Here is a 22,987-nt window from a genome sequence, read left to right as displayed (position 1 = left end):
GTGTTTTTGTCATAGTACATTATCCTGAGTTCAGAGTGGTTGTGGTCCATAGGGAGCAGGGTCACAAGGTGATCTCATGGGTTGCTTCATTCTAAATGGCTATAAATTCTCTAGTACTACGTATCAATACATATTATTGACTTGTTTTATTTATGACACTAAGATAGAGGTTGTTACCCAAAGCTGTAGCATTGAGTGTTGTAATACCACTAGTCCATCATATTTTGCTCGATTTAAATATGCCCAATTCCATTGTTATTTCCTCATGCTAGCCAAAAAGTATAATGTATGTACAGTTTTAAAGTAGTTTGGAAATCGTATAATATTTAGTGATGTGTATGATCACATCTAGTTCTTAGTTTTTATTTTTAAACTGAACAAATACGCTTGCTTGATTCATGCAAGAATGTGTGAAAATAAGAACAGAGCTTCGTGGAAAAATCTGATTTTGTATATACAAGTTTCATTACTTAAAGATAATAAAATTTGCGGTAATATCTTCCTGTTAAGTTTGGCTACAAAAGCACCTAAGCCTTTTGTCTTAATTTTATTTGAACATCCACATTTAAGAGGACAGCACAATCACACACATCTCTGTCCACTAATATCTAATGTCGGCTTCATGTAACTTGAGCATAAATAGAAATTGGTGGGAGAGCTATGTGTGTTGACTGTTAGAACATACAGAAACAAACCTCAATTTCCTTAGAATACTTTCCAAAGGGAAAAAAAATCAATGAATTTTTCATTTGCTTCAATGCTGTATATTGAACTTTTCTCAGTGGGCAGCTTTAAGAGCTAGTTATCTTTCATTACAGGGTAATTAGTCAACAGTTTTCTCCAAGGAACTGCATGTAAGATTTAAATAAGAACATCTTCTATTAGTAATATTACTACATGCATCCTTTACAAATAAATAGTGAAGGGGATAAGACAGTGCTTAACAGAATTCTGTGATGTGGTATCTTTTACTATGGTTGGGTTGTCTGATGTTGTTACCTCATATTTACACTAGTGCTTGCTCAACTGATCAGAAGGCATCAGGGCATCACAAAAATACTACTTGATCATCCTTGTTCCTTCAGATGGTAGCTGCTTCTCCCAAGTGCTTCCATACCACTGCTAGTACAGAGTTCCATCTTGTCCCTCCTTGCCCCTAGCTGTGTCTTCCCAGCACTGTGCTGTATCCTGTGTTTTTGAGTTGGGAGCCTTCAAAGGGGATACTTTTTTTTGTGGTTCCCCCCCCCCCCCAACCCCCCCCCCCGTTTTTGTTTAAAGCAATTCTTTAATTGATCTAGTGGGTATCACTTTTGTCTGCAGAACTAAAGGAATAGTGTACTTTACTATAGATGCAGAAATAAATGTCTAGAGACAGCACCACCAGTTATTAGAGAAGATCAGTTTGATGAGGCTCTGCTTTCTTTTAAAGAAATTATTGTTGTGAGATTTAGTAGGAACATCCATGTCCTGTTAACAGACAATCTAAGGAGGCCTTGTCTTTTTTTAATAAGGATTGTACCAAGTTCTCTCTACTTTTGGTTGCAGTAACCCTCCTCACCTGGCCAGAGATAATCTTCCTAATATTCTTCACTTGGGGCTATCAATTAGATGAGCTTGGGAGGAAACTCCTGAGATCTAGTCCCTCTCTCAAAACAGTATCAACTGCAACAGGTTGCTTAGTGACATATCCAGTTGGATTTGGAATGTCTCCAAGGATGGAGATTACACAGCCACTCTGGGTCAAACACTCCTGTGTTTGACCACCTTCCAGTATCCCTTGTGATTATAGATGGCAGCCACCTCATGTGTCAGTCATCCTGGCACCATTGCCATGGCAGTACCTCTTTAATGCCCAGTTCTCACCTGTTAGTGATTGTCTGCCACAGGCATCTCTGGCCATAAATGTAATTTTCAGTCATCCTGCCTCGATCAGTCCTGCCTATACCTTTTCTGCATGCATTCCCCTATGTACCACATTATATGTCTGGTGACAGTGTATTTCTTGACAGTTGTTACTACTGTCACTGTCCCTTCTAGTGCCTGTCCTTCAAAATCCTCTAAGCATCCCTTTCCCCTTTAGCTGCTTTTAGCTGATAAGGTTCTCAAGCTGGTGTTACACAGCTGCATGAATGCTGCTTGCAGTGTAAGAGGAAAGAGGAATTGAGACCTGGGGTGGGAGTACTGTCTTTCTGGGTCACTATTCTCCTTACCATGACCTATAGGACAGCTAGTATATGTTAGCTTTGGTAGAAGACAGTGTGTTGATTCAGTGAATTAAACTTGGTTTGTGGAAGAAAAACAAACTAAACCACAAAACAACCCAAATTTGTGCACATGCACCCTTTTGTTGCCAGTATGATTGATTTACTACTTGTTTGGCTCTTGACTAATGTTTATTAATGTGATTGATATTTATTTTTGCATAAATATGACTATCATATGATGTTATTTTTTGAGTGTCAGGAATAAAATCTAATGCTGCTTACTGGCTCTCTTTTTTGTAGGAAAATAACTCCAGTTTACTAACAAGGTACAGATGCTCCTAGTTTTCTGATGTGAACTCACTGGTCTGCTTTGCATCTTGAAGTGTAGTTCCTGCCATCTTTTTAAAATCTTTCTGAAGGTCTTAACAGTCTTTATCAAATGTTTGAGGATGGCTACATCTACTGAAGAAATACCACCTTGTATTGATATTAATAACAGCAACTATTTGGCAGGAAGAAAATGAGTAGCCTTCATGTGAGGACAGGGAGGATCCTGAACTGCACCAACCAACTGAGAAAAAGGAGTGGTAGGTGGATAGAATGGAGTTATCTATGTTAGAATTTGGCCAGGTCTTAACAGTCTCGTTTTTATGGAGAGTATTGCTTGCTTACAGTGTTTGAGAAATGGTACTTTTCAATGTAATTGTATGCTTTTCTCAGCTGTTTCTCAATATGTGGAGTGGTTATTTGGAACATGATTCCAGGGTCGCTTATCTTCCTTGCTGTCAATACCAGGGTTCCTGATGCTGAACTCATCAGTAAATTCAGGGTGGTGTGAGCTTGGACAGTCATCTTAAGTTTCTGAATTCTGGGTTTCTGAATATGCAGAATAAATATAATGATGAATGTCTGGGAAAATACCAGATAGGGTTTGGTTTGTGGAATTTTTTTTTTGGGGGGTGTTTTTTTTTTTTTTTTTGAGTTTTTGGTTTTTTTTTTTTGGTTTTTTTTGTTTTTTTTTTTTTTTATTTTTACTAATCAGGCTATAGGCTTGTGTTCTGGATTCATTTGCAAAGTTTCACATGTGTGTTTAGGACAGGAGAAATAGTATAGCTGTGTAAAGAATGTTTTGTGCCCATACATTTTCTTCATCTGCTCTAACATTCATGTTTTTGAACTGTTATTCTGTTTGTTTTCCTTACTGAGCTTTCAGTTAGATACAGAAAATTTTGAATACATCATAAACGTGGGTCCTTGATAATGTGAGGTATTGGTTTGGCTAGAAGGATGCTCCCCTGTTACTCCCTCTCATTATTCTGTCCTGTTTTTTCTCCTTGAGTGCCTGGTTTTCATTTAGTGTAATGTATATTTTGTGTTAAACATCTCATTGAGTGTTCTCTGCCAAGCTGAAGACGGTTTTTTTTTTTTCCCCCCAGACTTAAAGCCAAATGGCCTAGAAAACAAAGTGCCGCTAACTTTCTCTGCTGAATTCAGTACAGTAATTCTAAGTGCCTTCCCCCCCCACCCCCCCAAATTTAAAAATACCATGTAGGTTGAATCCTAATTAAAAAAAAAACAAGTTATCAGGAGATCTAGTGTTCTTGAAGAATAAATTGTACTTAATTGTATCGTGAAATAAAGTAGCTTAATAGTGGTGGTTGGCTGTTTGTTTGTGGCTCAGATTTATTCTTTAATTGTTAAGATGTAGTAGTATGTAGCACATAAAACAAGGAATCTGTCTTACCTTACTAACATGTTCGGGATGGCTTTGTGCAACACTGGCCCATTACATTTTTAAACTAAGAGTTTGTATTAATGATTAAACGAGTGCTGCTTTTACATCGGGCAATATCTTGTGTGGTCATGCAACTGATAGAACTTTCTTCTATTGCATGAAAAATGAAATGGTCTTCATGAGGCTAGATGATTGGGAAGACTAAGATTACACTTGTTAGTGTTTGCCATTTCCTTTGTGCATACCTGATTTCTTCTCTTTATCTTCATGTAATCAGCAGCTATATCCATTTCCAGGATCTAATTGAACGTAATGAAGAAAGAGGTTGGGCTGTTAAGCTTCCACATTCTCTACTCTTTGTGCTGCTCACGGTGCTAAAAAGAGATGAGTTAACATAAACCTGAGTAGGCTGTTTAACCTTCTTTCTCTTCTGGAAATGTAGATGCAATAACATTTGCAGCTGAAAAGGCTCATTCGCAGTTTCTAATGTTTAAGGATGCAAATGAAGCATTTTGTCTTTTCTGTCGCCTGGAGGTGTTAAGCAAGGAAACAGAAAGAGGTTTCTAGGATTAGTTCCACAGATTTCTTTTATCATGTAAAAATCAAGGGTGGTTTCAATGCCATGAAGTGAAGAAAAGCAATATGGAAACCATCCAGGGAAAATTCGTTTGCTTCTCCCTAAATTTTCTGGGTATTTGTTACTACTGATATAGTTGACTACTCAAACTTTTTGCAGCACAAGCAGGGCTAAGTTCCTGTGCATTGGGTGGTGTGTGTGTGTATAGAGGGAATGTTTTATAGGTGATGAAGCAATTCGTCATGGACAGTATGTGTCATACAAACTACTGTATGTTCAAGTTTCATAGATTGTATTTGAGAAATGCTTCTAAAACCATGGATAATTTCGTATTGCATTTGGGTCCTGGGCAAAACCGTGAAATATGTAGACCATATGAAGCTTTAAACTGCTCAGGGTGAAGTTATCAAGAAAACTTCAGCTTAATGGTCAGATTCAAAGTGAAAACTTGGAAGTTTAGAGCCCCAGAGATGGTACTTGTTCTTCAGTGTTTTGTAGCTTTGAGTCCTTGGAAGAAGCTGCTTCTGTGCTTTTCACTTGCAAAGATATGACCTAGAAGCTGAATACTATTCCCCCACCCCTGCTTAGGGGTATAATAGACACTATGAAGTGTTTGGTTAATGAGACTTTTTATTTTAAACATGCAAGCACGTTTACCCTTTGTACATATAATCTATGATAGTATGAGTTCACAACTTGTATCTTGTGAAGGAAGACGTCTTCAGATTACAAAGTCAAAACTTTAAGAATCAGTCTAAACTTACCATTTCTGTGGAGTTAAAGAAGAGATGACTTGAAAGTTTATTTAAAAGCTATTTTCTATGCAGCATTTGTCCTTAAATTGGTGCTGACCATCTAAATTTCTTCTGGCAGCTCACTGGTGCTTAGGCAGGAGGTCATGCACCTTTGAGAGGTGCACGCTTTTTTGGGGCAGTGGAGTTAAATAACCTTAGATTGTGTCTCTACTGGTTTAGCAGCTGTGCCTTTAGTGTAAGCTGAGTTTGAGAGCAGTCTAATAGATTGATCTCTCTTCTTGCCTCCAATATTTAATATACATACACTGCATTTTGAAAAATAAAAATATGCTTATCTCTCTAAATGATATAGAGATATATGTTATTCCTGCATTTTTTGCCTAGCCTGCTTTAGATGAGGCATATTTCAAGCCTCAGTAAGACCTGTTTTTATTTGGTCCTTCAGAAGTTTGTCTGGACATACTGGTAACTGATTAATCTGTTTTCATGGCCCTGCATAGTTTAAACTATACTTTGGAAACCAATGTGAACAAATTCACACCAGGATTAAATAGATCGGACAGTATTTCTTAGAAGAATGGCTTAAAGGGAGCTTGTTAACGTATCTCCCTCCCCATGGCAAAGGTTGAAACTGACATCTGTGTTAATTTTTTTTCCAAGTAAATTAGTGTATTCTAGTTTTTCGATTTTTGGTATTGCTGCCCAGCAATCATCTTTTTTCTTAAGGCAGTGATTGTGAAAATGCTTTAGTGTTCTTTGAATTCAGTTCTAAGAAGTGAGACAGACTTCTTGCAGCTGTGTTTAATTTCTGGTAAGGCTTTTTTTATTTGGTAGCTTTTCCTTTTCTAAAGAAATATTTCCAATGTATCACTTTTACAGTATATACTCCTATTATAGGCAGTGAATACAGATATTGAAAATGGCACAGTATAGTGTCACAGGTGGTAACATAGCTTGTGTGGTGGGTCTGGCCTTTTGATGTGGTGTTTTTCGGAGCCAAGTGACAGTAAGTTTTTATTTCAAAGTAAAGCTTCGCACAAGTAATGAGGTCTGGCAGGCTGGGCAGCACAGTTCACCACCACCTCCTTCCTCTAGCAAGTTGCACTGGGCTCTGTCACTTCCCCAATCACCAATTAACCTTTTCCTTCTGAGGCTAGCTGCCATCACAGTTACCTGCCTGCTGCTTATGCAAGTCAAGGTGATTGTAACACTCCATCTCTCTCCCAAACCCTCAAACAAAAGGCAGACCTCCAGAAATAACTACAGTAGCCAAAGGCAGGTCTAGTCAGAGAAAAGTAGGATGCTACTATGCTTCCCCCTGTAGCATATTTATATCTCTGCTTATAGCACCTACTGTATTCACTTAAGAGGTGCTATGCTGTTCTGTCGTAAGCCTGCACAGAAGGCTGTAGTTTGCTTTTCTTCAGCATGGCTTATTTTTTAAAATACTTGTTCTAATGAAGGATGCTACTGTACCTGTGAGTGCTGTCTTTTTGCTTGTATGTGTATGTAGATGTGTGCATATTCTTAATATCTTTTGGCTTTAGAAGTTCTGCTTATTTCATTCTAAACAAGATTGAAGGGACAGTTCAGTTATTTGTTCTACTTGGTTATTTTCTAGGTTGTTTAAACCTCTCTTGGACCTTCCTTTTGCTGCCAGCTCTGCTTCTCAGCCCTGCATTTAGCTGGTGTGACATAGAGGCTTTTTAGCCCAGCTAGCTATTCCAGTTATCCTTGAGCTGTGCTGCCTTGCTGCTCTCCTTTGCATGTGGCTGCACACAGCTACATGTACAGGTCTGTTTCCTTCTGGTGAGCTATCAGCTGTATATGGGAGACTGTATTTGTGGAAGGTTCCAGTTTTTCTGGGACTCTGATACTGTTTGTGATTACCAGAGTACTTATGCCTCTTCCTTTCCCTATTGGATCTGCCTCCTTGACTGGCTGTATGTCAAGAGGGCAGAAAAATTAAGGCGGTCATTCCCCAGTACAACAGTGGAAGAATTAATTGGCTGCATGCAAGTATTTCATGGAAACCTTTTCCAGATTTTCCTGTGAGGAAAACGAGAGGGTTGAGATAAAACCATGTTAATAAACAGATCTATGATGACAGTTTCTACTGGAGTTCTTATCTGTGGACCTTCCTTCATGATCTCATTCACCAGTAAGTTCTTAAGTAAGTGTGGTAAGTTGTTATGCATACTTGCTAATCTCGCTGTTATCTATCTGCTACGTTACAACAGAATTTTGCTTCTGTTTCTCTTCTGCCCCTAAGTTGTTCTGCTACTTGACAGCTCATGTCAAGGAACTCATTCAAGCAGTGGCTTTGGTCCTTCAAACTTCAGCCATTCTGGGATTCAGACAGTGCTCTTCAGAGAAGCAACAACATGCTTTATTTTGAAACAAACCTTAAAACAGAGTGCAGACTTGAACACAAAAGCAGGCTGATATGGCAACATGCAGTACCAACCCCCCCTTGAGAGTTTGAGTATGTGCCTTCCCCCAAAAGAATGTTATTCCTAGTTGTGTGCTCCAGCAGCTTATGCAGGCCTTCTTCCAATACCCATTAAGCTTTTCTGTTTAGCTAATTTTAACTGACAAAAGCAGTGGAAAACACTTCTAACAAAACAACAAGGCCATCGTCTGCCATGTTGGTCAGCTAGGTCATCTGAGGAGTGCCAGAGCCTGCCTTAGAGAATAGATAGGACTGCGGGAAGGTATGTGCAGGAGAAGGTGGGAGAATGGGGAAAAAGCAACCAGATTGGCTCAGTTACTTCTCTGGAGACTCCTGACAGACCGCAGGCTCTGAGCCTACCCAGCCAGCAGTACTGGGGTTAAACCCTTTCCTCCCAAGTGAATTACTCTTACTGTCTATCAGTAAGTAGTACCCTGAGTTTGAGTGATTGTGAGAACATCATATGTAAGTCTGAGAACACACGATTCAGTTGCCTGTATGCAACAGATCATTTGGGTTCTCCCTTGAATTTCATGAGCTTGTTTAAAACCAGCTCTGCTTACGTAGGAAAGTTTATTTTCAATAAGGTAGAGAAGGTACAATTGCTCCTGAGACCTCTGCATCCTCTCAGCCATTTCTTCCTCAAAGGTGGGAAACTTTCTACAACTGGCCATTTTAGGTAGCAGGTAACAAGCACAAAGCCTGCATTATTGCCATTGCTTCTGTGTGGTAACATAATTATAGGGGCTCTTGCACTTGGAAGCAGCTGGGCACTTGAAGTGTGTTTTGCCACATTAGTGTGCTGTGAGTGGAAGAATCCCCTCACAAAATGATACTGAAAGAGGAAACACGAGATTCTTAATAGCTGTGTTTTTGTACGTGGCATACCTCCTTGTTGGTTGGAGCTGCTCCTGTTAAGCTGGTGTTACGTGCAGATTCAAATATCTTGGCTTGAATGAGGACACCAAGAAGTGAGTTTAATTGTCCATAACTAACGTGGTAAAAAACAGAGGAAAAGTTTTAGTATCACTTGTTTTGTCTAAAGCTGGGTTGGAACTGTTCAGTCATTTCCTGCAGCGCTGGGAGGCCTGGCAGTGAGTTGGCTGGTTCGCCACATATTCATAAGCCCTCAGAAGAGTATATGTTGCCAAGGGCGCTAGTGTGTATAAAAGTTTATTATTCAGTTTTCCCTCCTTCATGCTCTATCTTTAGTTCTGCTGTCACTTAGGCTGAATTCACTACTGACTGCATAATACAGTGATAGTGAATCTCTGTGTTCAGAACTTCCAGGAGGAGAGGCAAAGAAATCTCCTCTTCTAAGATCAGTCACTTCAAACGAGAGTTTGTAATCTGGACAGGTCCATTCCAAACATTGGGAATATGGTGATTTACACTAGCATAGATCTGTTTGGCCCACTCTATTCCCAGAGCAGTCAGGCATGGTTGACAGAATGTTAAAGTCTGAGTGATGTGACTTAATTTTTTTAGCAAGATTTGCAAGAGTTTGTTTAGTAGTGCCTTAAGCTGACAAAGTTTTTGGTGAGCTTAGCTAAAGTTAGTTGGAAGACATGTCAGAGAATGCATACCTTTTCTAAGTAAGAAAGCTTGGCATAGTGGCTGGAAACCAGGGGATCCCCCTTGGTTTGTAACTTATTTTTGATTTATGGATGTTGCAACATGCCAAGTTACCTGGTTTCAGGTATCTTGTGATACTGCATTGAGTTAAACTATTTTGTTTCAGGTTTTGTTGCTGAGAAATAACTGGATATGATGTCTGCTCCAACTAAGTAACCATATAGGGGAATAGCTGGTGAAACTGAGTTGCTGCTTGTTCACAATTGAAGAGCAGTTCTGTGTAAGGTAGAAAGGTTCAGAGCAGTTAAAGCCAAGAGGTGCATGTGTAGACAAGTGCAGTTTGTGGATTTTGAATGTTAAAAATATACATTTAAAAAAAAAAAGACAAAGATACAGGCTGTACTAGGTGATGTTTGCATTAGAGTAATGTGAATCTGCTGCACATCATCTAGTACTTAATTGTTAATAAGCAGTATTGGTTGTATCCATGTGGAATATTACAGCTCTACAAGATTCATGTAACAAATACAGCAGATTCACTTCTTGAAAGTCCCTGGGGTGTTCCTTCTTGGGTGGTTCATGAATCTCTCCTGAATGGTGCTGTTCTTTTCTTATCCTACTACCCACCTGGAGAGGAGTGGGGAGCGAACAGGGCCCTTTGAAAGTCTATGCCACAAGTCAATGAGAGGAGGCACTAAGTCAAGCAAGAAGTCCCCTACGTGCCTTTCACTGACTATGCTATGAACATAATTCCTGTCCTCTCCTGTGACCTTCAGTTTGAATGAAGGTTTTCTTATTTTCTGACAGAAGAAAGTCAGAGGAGGAAGAGAAATAGTGTAAGAGTAGCGTATTAGACTGCAAACTGACGTCTTGGGTGGTCTGTCAGGGCAGCAGAAGTTTTGGACCCACTATCTTGACCTCTGGAGATCCCAGATTTTTGATGTTTGACTTTGAGAAGAGAGTGGGGAGAGGAAGTAATACATGATAAAGTTTGAAGTACAAATGCCAATGTTATGGCAAAAACTGTAGAAACAAGGTGTTTAGGTGTGATACAAGATGGACGGCATAATCTCCAGGTGCCAGGTATGTAAGTGAATCCTTTCCACAAAGCTTTTTGAGATGGAATATGGTTTGGCAGAAGGGAACTTTACCCTACGTCCAGGTGTATGCAGATACTTATTTAAAGCTGTCTTTAGAAGAGGCAATGAAGTATCACTTTTCAGGTTGTAACCTGCTGTTGTTCCTGAAATGGTCAGTTCCAAACTTTGTCACTATGGTTTTAAGTATCAACTCCTTGCTTCTTGTTTCCTTTCTTCTTAAAAAAGGGAATTCCTTCAGCATTCAGATCCTTTGGCACTATAATATTAGTAGAGGTGCACCCTTGTGTTGATTTTCCTATCTCCTTTTCCCTCCTATTGCAGTCTTCCCAATTTTGTGTCTGTAAGACAGCTATTCGTCAAATCAGTATTACTGTATTGCTGAGCTAATAAGCCTACTGTAGTAGAGAAGAGGTAGGCTGAGATAAAACCCCAGATGGTTCATTGTGAGTTGAAGCTAGCAAGCCTTTGATGTAGCTGAACTGATGCTCTGCGTTTGGTTTGGGTGTCTTTGCACTGAGCTTCCTAGTGTGTCTGAAATGCTTACCTGATCTTTTCTCTGTTATCTGTAGCACCCTGTTGGCTAGGATGATGGGAAGTTGTCTATGCAGAGCTTGTGCTATTACACTCTTCCTGCTAGGAAGCTGCTCACGGTGAAAACAGTGACTCCCAAGCATGTTGGGAGCTCTCAGATCTTATAAGATCGCGAAGAGGACATTGTTCCCCAACTTCAAAGACGTATTTTTCCTATGTCTGTTCTGTGGTCATGTACTACTATCACATAAACATGCAAAGCGTCAGGAAATTACTTCTTATTGCCGGTGACTATAACTATCTGGCAACCCTACTATGTGCAGTATGACTGTATGTCAGGAAGACATTAATATCAAGACACAAATTCTGATAGAAGAAGTTGAATGTTTGCCGTTGCGTTAGTGTTGGTATTAAGTAAACTGCCCATTGGCTGGGAATAAGTTGTTGTTAAGCATTTTACAGTTGTCTTGGAATTGAGCAGAAAAACCCCGATTAATGAAACAGTTGTAAAAAATTGTGCAAGGTTAGTATGCTTATTTATTTGATGGTTTTTTTCCTATGGTATAAAAGATGTTAAGTTGCCTGAAACATTCATGTACTCACTGAGGCATCAGTAACATTCAGTGAAACAGTTCTGGTTAGAATTGCCTTTTGCTCAGTATAGTACTGACCCTGGAGAGGTTTGAAAAAATGTCTGTGTACTTGATCACTGAAGTCTGTTGCTGGCATAGAAAAAGAGGAGGAGGAGGAAAAATGCAGTTCAGTGTTCCACGTACCTATTAAAGTATTAAAGTTGAAGTATAAAAGTATTTTATGTTAATGTATTTGCACATTAGTATTGGAAAAGAGTGTTGCCTGAAAGAATTGGGGAGACATTGTTTCACTTGCTACCTTATTTTTGAGATCTTTCAATCTTGAAGTCTGAGTAAGAGACTGCGCTTCCATTTTGATATTTTGTCAAGGTTTGGCTTTTAGGAATGCATAAGGGAATTTTAAACTGCATTACAGCTTAGGCAGCATATCTTTGTAAACCACTTGTGGCTATTTCAATGGTGAGTTAACTAGCCTCTGTTTTCTGAAGGGATATTTCTAACTTGCAAGCTGGAATAGTTCCACTTACAGCTATTTTTCTTTGGCCTGGCTTTGATTTATACAAATGCTAATTATAGGGGCTTTGAATCTGTGTGTATACATAGTTTCATAAGGTCATCCACATTTTTAATGAACTGGCTGAAATGTCGCTTATATATTGCTAGCTTGTTACATTAACAGATCACTGTCTTCTAAACATTTCATTAATAAGTTCAAAAAGGGGGGGGGGAGGGGGGGGGAAGGCAATACCTGTGTATAGCTGAGTTTTAGTTTTGTTTCCTAAAATTTTACCTCCATTGTCTTTGCAGGCATCAGAAGGTGTCACCTTTATTGGACCTGACACACATGCCATTCAAGCTATGGGAGACAAGATTGAAAGCAAATTGTTAGCCAAGAATGCAAAGGTCAATACAATCCCTGGCTTTGATGGAGTAGTCAAGGTGGGAAATCATTTAATTACTGTCTGCCCACTGTAGGAACAGTGTTGAAATCGAAGTACACCTATTGAAGGTCTGATGCAGAATGTAATTACAATTTCAACTTCTTTTTCAATAAGATGTAATTAAAAATGGAGTACAGGTTTTTTACTAGCAAGAGAGTTGTGGAGAAGAAAAGGAAGTCCTCCATAATAAATGATGTATTAAGGACTGTTTCTATGGAGTCTCTAAAAATGTTTTGCTTTAAATTTAGCATGAGGACAGGTAAATATGTTAAATATCAGCTGTGGATTCGACTATCTGCACATCTCTACATCTCTCAGGTTGTCTTGTTGGTCAGGATTTTGACAGTGTAAATTAACAGTGAAGTTTGTTATATTGTATGAAGTTTCCATTTTATCATCTGTGCTGACCCTGTAGATTTCAATGTGTTGCAAAACCTGGGGTGAGGATGGGGAGAAGTTGATGGCTTTTTGTTGGAATCTACAGCTTGTGTTCTTCCTGAGGTTTTAGAAGGAATGATTTCCAACAGTTTTCTAAAGATATTTTTGTTGTTTCTTTATATTTTTAAGGTGAAATAAAGTATGTCTTGGTTTTTGTTTATTTTCTGCTATAGTGATTAAGTATTGGGCTCTTACAAGCTTTCCCATGTGTCTTTATATATTGTCTGTGTTAATGTAGGTAAATAAGCTTTTTTCTTTTTATTTTACCTTTGTTGTATGCACCTAAAACTGGTGTATTAGAAAATGTCGACCTCCTGGGTTGACATTTTTTATGCTTGACACCTCAAGTTAGACTTTGTTTTAAAATAAAATTTAAGTAAAACTTTGAGTTGCATGTTTGTTTCAACAACACTTCAATGCAGTAAAGGGAAAGCTTTTCAGGTTTTATTTATGACAATTGATATTGACCTCCAGTTATCATAAATCTTATTTACATGATGAAATATGAAATTCAAGATAATTGGGAACAACTGAATATATTGATGGAATACAGACTGTATTTCAGGGAGCAACATACACCAGGGTGATGGTGTTCAGCATTGTGTCAGCTAAGTTGGATTTTAAACTCTGTTAGGAGGGGAAAAACCCCAAATTGAACTAAATGAGAAAAGGCAAATAGAGTGCAAAGGGGCTAAGCCTCCACAAAATTATCTGTTCTGATGAGGATGCCTGGAGGACTTGGCTAGTGAGAGAGAAAAAAAACCAAAGACGGAGAGTCCACAGACATTGCCAGTGTTGTGGTTTCCATCAGAAAGGGGAGATGAAAATATTAGGTCAACCAGTGCTTTGGTTTCCACTTCTAGGAAATAAAACTTCTGTTAATTGATATTCTCATCCTTGTTGTGGATCTAAATATGTGCCTGTGTTTGGTCTCTGATCTCCTTCCTGTGATAATGTCTTTTGCTTGATGGATACCTGAATACCTGAGTAATTAGGTCATACAGGATGCCTGATCTTTGGTTAGAGCTTGATGTACTATTTTGCCAATTCAGGCTAAGAAGGCCAAAGCTGTATGATACCAGGTACAATCAGAAGAGCAACACACAAGGAATTGAAGACACTGTAGGATTTCTGCCATTCTCTGGGAAACCTGTTTGGTCACAGAGTTATGAAGCTTTCAAAATCTGAGGGCTCTTTCTGTTGAGACATGAAATTTTTAAAGGTCCTAGGAAGGAGTTAAGTGTCTGCTTGATATTTGAGTTGATTAGAGGTGGCTTCATCTTTATAGTGGAGTCTTAATAAAGCTGGAAGGAAACTGCATTCATGCCTCTGACAATGCCAGAAGTTAAGAAAGATCAGTTGCACGTATTCTTTGTGGATGAATAGTTAAAGTGGACATAGAGTAACAACTTCTAGTGCTTCATTATTCAACTCAGGGCTGCACTGAAAATCTTTGTTACTTGAAGAGTTGTCTTTATACAGCACTTGTTAAATAGTGCTGGAGACACATAGGTCCTTCATATGAATAAAGGGTGTTTTAGCCCTCTTATTTGTGTTACTTAGTACTTTCACATAGTAGATGCCGGAGTTGTTAAGTTTTTGTAATAACATCTTGGAGAAGCTGCATGCAGGAAAATTCCCAGTGAGCAGAAAAAAAATTAGAAATTTAAGAGAAGGAAGCTTAAGAAGAGAAGTACGCTTAAGGACTTGGAAGGATTGGAAAGGACAATGCTCAGCATAAAATACAACTAACTATTCTCATATAGGAGAACACTAGCAAGTGTGAAACTGAGAATGGAAAGATATGGAGTGAGAGCAGAGAGGGTAGTTGGTTTGACAAAGAGTAATTTTCTTCTCCCTGGTTCAATTTGAGTTGGCTGGGGCAAGAGTTATCCCATCTGCACAGGTAAGAAACCTGAGTCTGGTTCTGTCAGCTAGAGAGCCAACAAAAGCATTCAAAGGTAGCTAATTTCAAAATCTGTAACTACAATTAGTTTCCTAAAACCTGATTGGTAGAGATAGTGGTAAATAGTCTTAATTAAAAGAATTGATATTAATCCACATGAGCAGTGGCTATACTAAAGTTATTGATGAGAAGATGTATTGTCTGTAAATGAGTAAAGAGGAATGAGTGACAAAAAGAAAATGAAGGCTGAGTAATAAATACAAGGAGATGTGGTGGTGGAAAAACTGGTGAAGGAATGGCAAGGAAAGAAAGATTTTATTTTTTATGTTGTTCCACCATGTATGGCCAGTTTGGTTTTATGACTGGTAGAACACAGCTGGATGTAGATCCAGAAGATTAATGTCTCTGGGCGTCTACTTAGTTTCAGTGATGTCAATAGACACATTGAGGGTTTTCAGCAAGGCTATGAATTTACCGTATTAAAGTTTCAGGTATCTGTTTTGGCTATGTTCTTGCATTGGAGTGTTGATTTAATTTTTTAATATCATTGATATTAAATGATCACTGCATTACTGGAGAGGCTGTTGAAGTCTAGGCATGAACTGCAGGTTCTCTAAGCCCAACACCCTCAGCCATGAAAACTATTATGTAGTTCTTTATAATTAATACAATGTTTTACAGCTCCAGGAGTCTCTTAAAAAGCTTTATCCTGGCATTCCTCTACAGTGGAGTAGTTTTGCTTTTTTGTCTCCACCTGCTGGTACCTGGCAGAGGGGCATGTACATGAAATTAGGTTAGAAATGCTTATGCTAAATGAGTATTTTATGTCTTTTTAACTTAATGAAGTCAGCCATTTGTAAAAACACTATGACATAATTTTATAACTCTTATGATTTTTATAAACTTCTACCATTACTGGAACATTTTTATTTGTACAATAAAAGGTGGTGCTAAAATTATATATTTCTTTACAATCTCCGGTTTATTTTGGGAAAATGGTAGTGTAGCTCATGTGTTTTTGGAGGAAATAGCAGTATATCATTGAGGACTGTTGCTTTTTAAAAAAAATAATTCTAAATGCTTTTAGTACCCGTGTGGTTTTGTGTATTTTGCACATACAGACTTGTGTTACGCAGTGTCACAACATTCAGTTTTTTGTCCCCCTCCCCCCTAGCAAATGTTCTTTGCACTAAAACTCTAACTGTCCGAACTTTGAGTCTTCAAACTAATTATGCAATCTGCAAGTGAAATGCATGATACTGAAACATACTTTTGGAAAAAGATCAAAAGACTTAAAAGAGATTTCAATGTCAGTTTATTCATTTTTTGTTTATTAGTTTTTCTCTTTAAAACAGGGCGTATTTTTGTTTTGCATTTCAGAAATGCTCTTTGAAGGCTAAAGAATTAGTGTGCATTAATTTATTTTTTGTATCTTAGATTTTGGGTTCTAATATATTAGAACTGTAAAAAACAGATGTTGAAACAGTGTAAATTAGTAACTATGCTGGGCAGATGACTTCAGTCGGTTTAAGCCAGAACTGAGACAATTAGTGCTGCTGATACGATGCTGCTTATTACTCTATGTTGTTGTATGCGTGTATAAAAATAAAGTGGCAGTGAAAAGTTCCCCTGTAATGATTTGCAGCTTGTCTTCCTATGGACTGCAGTGTATCAGTTAGCCACTTGTTTGCAGGTAACTAAGTGAGAAAAAAATTATCCTCTTTGCTTCCCCCCCCCCCCCCCCCCGATTCTATTTTGCAAATATATGAGTAAATTTGCAAGAGAAAAGAAATGTAAAAGTTTCCTTCTCGAGTATAATCGTGTCTCTTCATCAGTCATCACTCTTCCTGCATTTTGTTCAAGAGGCTCTAATTGTCTGCATTTGGCAGGTTTAACACTTCCTGACAGAGAGGCTATTAAGGGGAAGTATTCTCGCATAACTGTCACAGGCAGGAACAAAGAACCTTCAAACTCAATGTGTGGAAACCACTAACATTCTTAAATGACCCTTTTCATGCATTTTATCCCTTTAAGCTAAAATTTGGAGGGTGCAGGGTCATGGAAAGCAGCAAGGTGTAATAAAACAGTAAACCCAGATTTTTTTTATATATATATATTTATTTTTTTGGGGGGGATGGAGGTTTTTTGCTAGATTTATCTCTTGACTTAAAAACAATTGTTATTTGGAAAAATCTCATTAACAGATGTGACTGGAGTAAAAAGACTTAAAACTGATGTTGCTTTCAGGACTGCTTTGAACTTAACAAGCACCGATTTGTGGAGCAGACTAGCTAATGAAAGGAAATTAAATTTTCTGACAACTTCCCCTGCCAGCCCCCTTATTCTTCATGGGGCTGTTACTAGGTACTGAAGACTTTTAAAGAGGATTTTGTTTTATTATCGGACATAAATGAACCAGGTATGAACATTTCTTATGTATTTTTTTTAATGTTCTGACCTGGGTGCTTTTAAAACGGATTGCCTTGAAAGCTTTAAAAATATCAGGTTTCAGTTTAATGTTCATAAGTCAGCCCCCATAGTTTCAGACACACTTAGCAGCTGGTGGTTTCCAGACATTACTGCCTTCCATACAAATTTTTTAATGCGTGTCGCGGAATAGTATAAATATTAGCAAATTTGGATGGAATTTTCAAACTTAACCCATGCCACTGTAATTAACCCTTTTTCTTTCTAGTATTGTGTGGTGGAAATGCACTGTTATCAATAGAAGAAGCTAGAATTAAGGAGAAGGGATTTGGTTATTAAAAAGTAAGCAGTTCAAGTATTTTGGATTTTATTCTCTGAATTTCCTCCTACGTTTTTCTGTACCAGGCTATAGTAGTATGAGTCAGCTGAAGCAAGAGGTGGTATCAACAAAAGGATTTTTCCAATTGTCATATGCTAGTAATGCGCGGGCCCTTAAACAGAAACAATTGTGTGAATCTTCTCATTTCAGATACAGTTTAAAATGATGCATTTAAGGTTTATTCTGTCTTTAGAATGAAAAACTTACAAAAGTGAAATGCTTGTGTTCTCAGTAGACAAAACCCATTCATCTTTAAAGAAGTTCTGCAAGATTTTTTTCTGGACCTGAATCACTCCCTAACAATAGAGAATCAACTCCCCCTACTGACAACAACCAGGAAAACACAAATACCTGTGAGGACAGAAACAAGCTGGCAATGGACAAACTTTAACGATCTGATTTATGGTCCATTATTGATTGTAAACTTCTAAATTCTAGCATTAAATTCCTACAACTGCAGAAAATCATTTTGTGATCCTGGTTGTGTTTCCTGTCAGCTGATTCCTCGTTGCTTTGAGTTTCTCAGTATACTAATGATGAGGTAGAATTTACATTCCACTTATGGTATTAATTTTACATTCCTCTGGCTGAAAAGGGTCAGAAGGTTGTAAAATCAAACATTAAATGAATCAGAGGAGACAGTAGTGCAATATATGACTGCCCTCAGGACATAGTGCAATGGCTGATGGGATTAATGTTGGGTCTCATTTCCTGCTTTTACAGGATGCAGATGAAGCTGTCAGAATTGCAAGGGAAATTGGTAAGTTCTTAAATTAGCTATGGTGGGATTTGTGTGCCTCTCAGCAGACATGGTTGACTAAATTGAATGTGTAATAAGTAATCCCTATAGAACAAATAATGCTTTAATAGTTTTTTAAGTTCCCTGTTGCCTATAGCGCTGGAAGAATCCAGGCGTTAACACCCTGTCTCTTAAATCATCACATTTTAACGTTACAAACTGGACTTTACGGAACAAGTGCAGCCATGATTTGTGGAATGTGTGTAATATGCACTAATGAGTAGCTCGCTAAAGGAGCTACTTCAAAGTATATCTGTAATTGGACATGATAGTTAAAAGTTAGGCACGGTGCATTTATCTTTATGTGAAGGCTGCCACCAGTGATGTTATGATCTTCATTCTTCATCACTGTGTGGACTGCAATTACTTGCATGTCATTCAGAGTACCAGCCTTTCTTCTGTGCTTTCTGGAATAAAGTCACTATTCGGCTTCTGAATATCTTACAGAATGGTTAAAAGAGCAACCAGCAAACTGTCTGGGACTCATTTTGATGAAGGTTAAGTATTATATGTGTTTAATGAGTTTTGGCTTTTATTTACTAAAGCTTAATATTAGGGAAAATATTAAACCATATGCTTGAAATTACACATTCTTAAATGCTTTCTAAAAGAAGAATCTAATGAGAGACTTGTTGTTTTTCTTTTTGTGGTGGGTTGGTTTTTTTTTTTTTTTTTTTTTAATGTTAAGAGACAGTAGCCATGAGAAGCTACTCATGGTTCATCATTCAGGTTCATCACATGTACCTAATTGAAAGGATGTATCTGCATTTGAAGCTTCTTTTACTGATCTAGCTACAAATACATCTTGCCTGTGTCAAAAGCTATGGTTGAGCCTTGTGTGACAAATAGAAATTGGGACTTGCATTGCTGCAGATCACTTTCCATCAGTGTAGCATCTTTCCACTTTGAGTTTAAGTCTGGGTTTTTACCCTGTGTTGGTTAACTGCCCTGAAACCCCTAAGTGCAGGAGTGGCTTGGCTGACTTTTAGGCTGACGCAATTGAAGTCAGTGTTTTTGTGGGTTAGTCTTTATGTCCCTGTTGGGAAGTCAAATGATTACTGATCACTGTTGTGGGAGCAGAAACAAAAGGAAGAGGTTATCAACCAAATCGGAATATTCATAGGAGAACTGTAAATAAAATTGGTTTAATCCTTAAAAAAAAAGACATAGTGTTATGACTCTATTTCAGTTCAGTTTCAATAGTCTTTCTTGATCTTGTGTGGGGTTTTTTTGTTTGTTGGGTTTTTTTTGTTTCGTGGTTTTTTTTTTTTTTTTTTTTCCCCCAAGACTTTCTGCAGGTATTTTTAAAGCAGTGTTGATTAATACAAGTTGGAAGGTGTTCAGTGGCTTCCTAGACACCCTTTAAAATGCATTCTTGCTTAATTTTCTTCTGAGTTCTTCTGTGTTCTGTTGGCTGGTTCCTGCCTTTTGATATCAGTAGCACTTTGGAGGTCATTGTATTAAGGCAGTCTTAAATCTGTATATATTAAAGTCAATTACAGGCAGCTGGGTGGTGCTTTATTTAGATGGCAAATTCTTAAACTGTTTTGATACAAAAAAGACTTGTGCCATGATGCCATGTAATGAAAGAAAAAAGTACTTTCTAGCTTTTTCCCCACCCATGTTTTGCCCAGTTGATCAGTTTGGTTAAGCTTCTGTCTAATCATGACCACTGATCAGAATAAACCCCAAGGATTTGTAATTTCAAAGGATCGGAAATAGGATGAAATTAAAGTCTCTTATGTATGAAATGCATTTGGCCTCATATATAAGGTATTTGATATGCAATTGAATACTTTCAAATTACTTTAAATTTCAGTTATCTTGAGCCTCAGTCTGCCAAGAATGCTTAAGTAATTTTATATATATATAAAAAATTACTTAATATACTATATAGATATAAAATAAAATCATTGTGGGTCTGCACTTAAAACTCTAAAATATTGTGTAAAACAATGTTCTCTTGCTTCCTGCATTTTTTCCTGCAGCTCCCAGCTATGTTCTGCCCAAAGATCCAATAGTAGTGGAGCATGGCAGTTCAGGGTAGAGATACTTCCTTTACCTGTTTCAGTGACTGTTATGGGTACAAATCTTGCAAGTGTGGAAGTGAAACCTACCTTTTGCTCATCATTTGAGATGTGTTCTCCGAAGCTGTAAAGGGAAAATGGGACAGAGATATTAGAAAAAAACAAGAATTGGAAGAAGTTCAGGCACAAATTTCTGTATAGGCTCCTTTCTGTAGTCACTTCTCTATTTGTCTGTGTGGCTGTTCTCCTCTTGTGATCCTTTCTATAGTGCTTAATCATATTGACTCTTTTCCCATGTTACTTTTAAGTCTGCTGGCTTCTTGATTTCTGAAGCATCAATGAAACTACAGAAAGTTTTACTCTTCAGTTTGAAAGGACTGAACAAAGTGCAGGCAGTTAAACTAAATGAAAGTCTACACAAAACTCCAGAGGTGAATAACATGGTTTTGTCACCTTTCATTTGTAACATGGGTTTAGTTAATATTAGCTTTTCAATGATGGATATTGAGAAGAATCTGGTATTGCCACATCCTATATTGCTCAAACTGATATCACACAATGTCTTTTGTGGTCTACTAGCTGCAACTCTATAAAAAACAGTTAAATGTCCTCTAAAACCTTGGTGGCAAAGGGTGGGAACTAACAGCTGTGGGACACCAAAAGTTTGTTTACTCCTTTTACCATTCAGATTCTCAGAGTAGTAACCACCCTGGAAACAAAGCAGTCCTAACTTAATAGTACCTATTTAACATCAAAAGTATGCCTGCTGATCTTCAAAATTGACAGCTTTTTACCTTCTCACCTTTAAAGATCTATTTAGACCCATCCTTCAGGTGTGTCACAAGAATGTAAAACTATAGAACAAGAGTGGTTTATAGTTCACATTCTTACATGCAATTTTAATTGCATGTAAACTGACATCAAATTTGAGGGAAGAACTGAAAACCTACCACCTACTCAAAAATGTGCCTGCTTTGTGAGACTCTTCGTTGCTATTGTTGTGGGTCCTTATAAATGCTATTACAAATTGTTTGCATGCCCCTCCCTTCCCACAACTAATCCAACCGACCCATGTGAGCGTACTTAAGCAATTTTGATTGCTGCTGAATAATGCAAAAGTGGCTAAGAGAATGATGAGTAATGTGTCCTGATCCCAGCGTCCTGTACCCAGTATGTACACAAAACTTAGGTTATACAAAGCCTTTCTTGTCTCAGCACACATCACTCTGTGGTATCGACTGAAGAACTGCTGTTTAGCTTAGTTCAGTGCCCGGGAGAGCAAATACTATGTAAAGGCATATTTGAGCAAAATTTCAAGTGTGCTTATCGTCAGGGGACTGGTTAATAGTAATTTGAAGTCTGTTGTAAAGAGTATACATACAGAAAGCTGTATGGATATTTTCAAAATAGGCCTCTGATTTTTTTCAATTTTTAATTTAACTATATTGTGGAATCTAACTGCCTTGTATACAAGCGTGGTCAACATGTCATCAATATACACAAAATATATGTGTGTGTGGGAAGCAAAGTGGTCCTACGCTTGGTGAGTGATACCAGTAACCCATGTATCCTATCTGATAATTTAGCCATGTGAGTTGTGATATATGAACTTACATATTCTGTAGCATATAGACTCACCAAGGCTGGCTGCCAACATGCTTATTTTGCCGTTGAAACGAAAGAACAGTAAATTAGGACTAAACTCTGCTTACAGAATTAAAATCAGTGAGCCATTCAAGAGACTGATATTGTTAGGCTGAAATTGTTAGCATAATTGATGATGATTTTTTTTCAAGTACATGTAACACTGAATGAGATAGATTGGGTGATGGAAATTGCCATAGTGAGTTTGCCATAATAAGGCTTAAAACAGTGCTTATTTCAGAATTTCAGACTTGTGGCCTCTTGAGTTGGAGAGAGTCTCCAGCTGGTGATAGTGTTGCCAGAGGTCTAAGTTCACTAGTGTTATTTAGTTAAATCTCATGTCTTGCATGAAAATCATACAAGATGTGCTTTTTGATTTATTTCAAAATAGCCAGTGACTTGTCTAGGAGTCTGGCAGTTGCCAGGGATCTAGAAAAGCAACTACATCATAGATAAATTCTACTTCTGTAGATATTGCACACACTGCATTTCTTGAAAATGAGTTTGTCACTGTTGCATGCAATCCAGAGTTATTTTGAGCATGCCCTTTGATCTCTGGGATTGTAGAGGCCTTGGAAATAATTAGTATAGTTCTGGATTGAACCCATGGTTACTCTGTGACTTTTTCCAATATTCCTCTGTGGGCAGCATTGGATATTCCGTGGGAAGATGTAAGAGAGACTGTAGCAAGCTTATTTGCATGGCTCTGTTTGGTCTTACACTTATGCCTAGTAACTAGAGGTTAGGCTCTAAAGAATGAAGATTTACAACCTTTTGGTCATCCCTGCCTATGGGAACTTGATTTGTGCTCTCCATGTGCTTATCTACTACCTTTCTGCATCTTTCTGCCACATGAATGGTTGAATGGTCTGTAGCGTGGTGTTTCACAGTCTAATAACATGTT

At 38.0% G+C, this 22,987-nt stretch overlaps 1 protein-coding gene across 4 annotated transcripts in view; it reads left to right on the top strand.

The window, feature by feature from the left end:
* The window catches only part of PCCA (propionyl-CoA carboxylase subunit alpha), a 277,569-nt gene that overhangs the window by 60,759 nt on the left and 193,823 nt on the right, over window positions 1-22,987 (top strand). For 2 of the 4 annotated variants that reach the window (XM_030476424.1, XM_030476421.1), the window contains 2 exons: window positions 12,330-12,461; window positions 18,337-18,373. In XM_030476424.1, the coding sequence (XP_030332284.1) occupies window positions 12,330-12,461; window positions 18,337-18,373 (169 nt within the window). Of the gene's footprint in view, window positions 1-2,722; window positions 2,792-3,132; window positions 3,139-12,329; window positions 12,462-18,336; window positions 18,374-22,987 lie in introns of those variants that run through there. The other 2 variants (XM_030476422.1, XM_030476423.1) reach the window with 2 other exon arrangements.

Source organism: Strigops habroptila, chromosome 2 (assembly GCF_004027225.2).
Source record: "Strigops habroptila isolate Jane chromosome 2, bStrHab1.2.pri, whole genome shotgun sequence".
Classification (NCBI taxonomy): domain Eukaryota; kingdom Metazoa; phylum Chordata; class Aves; order Psittaciformes; family Psittacidae; genus Strigops; species Strigops habroptila.
Note: the sequence above shows the minus strand (reverse complement) of the source record. Positions and strands in the feature narration are given on the sequence as shown.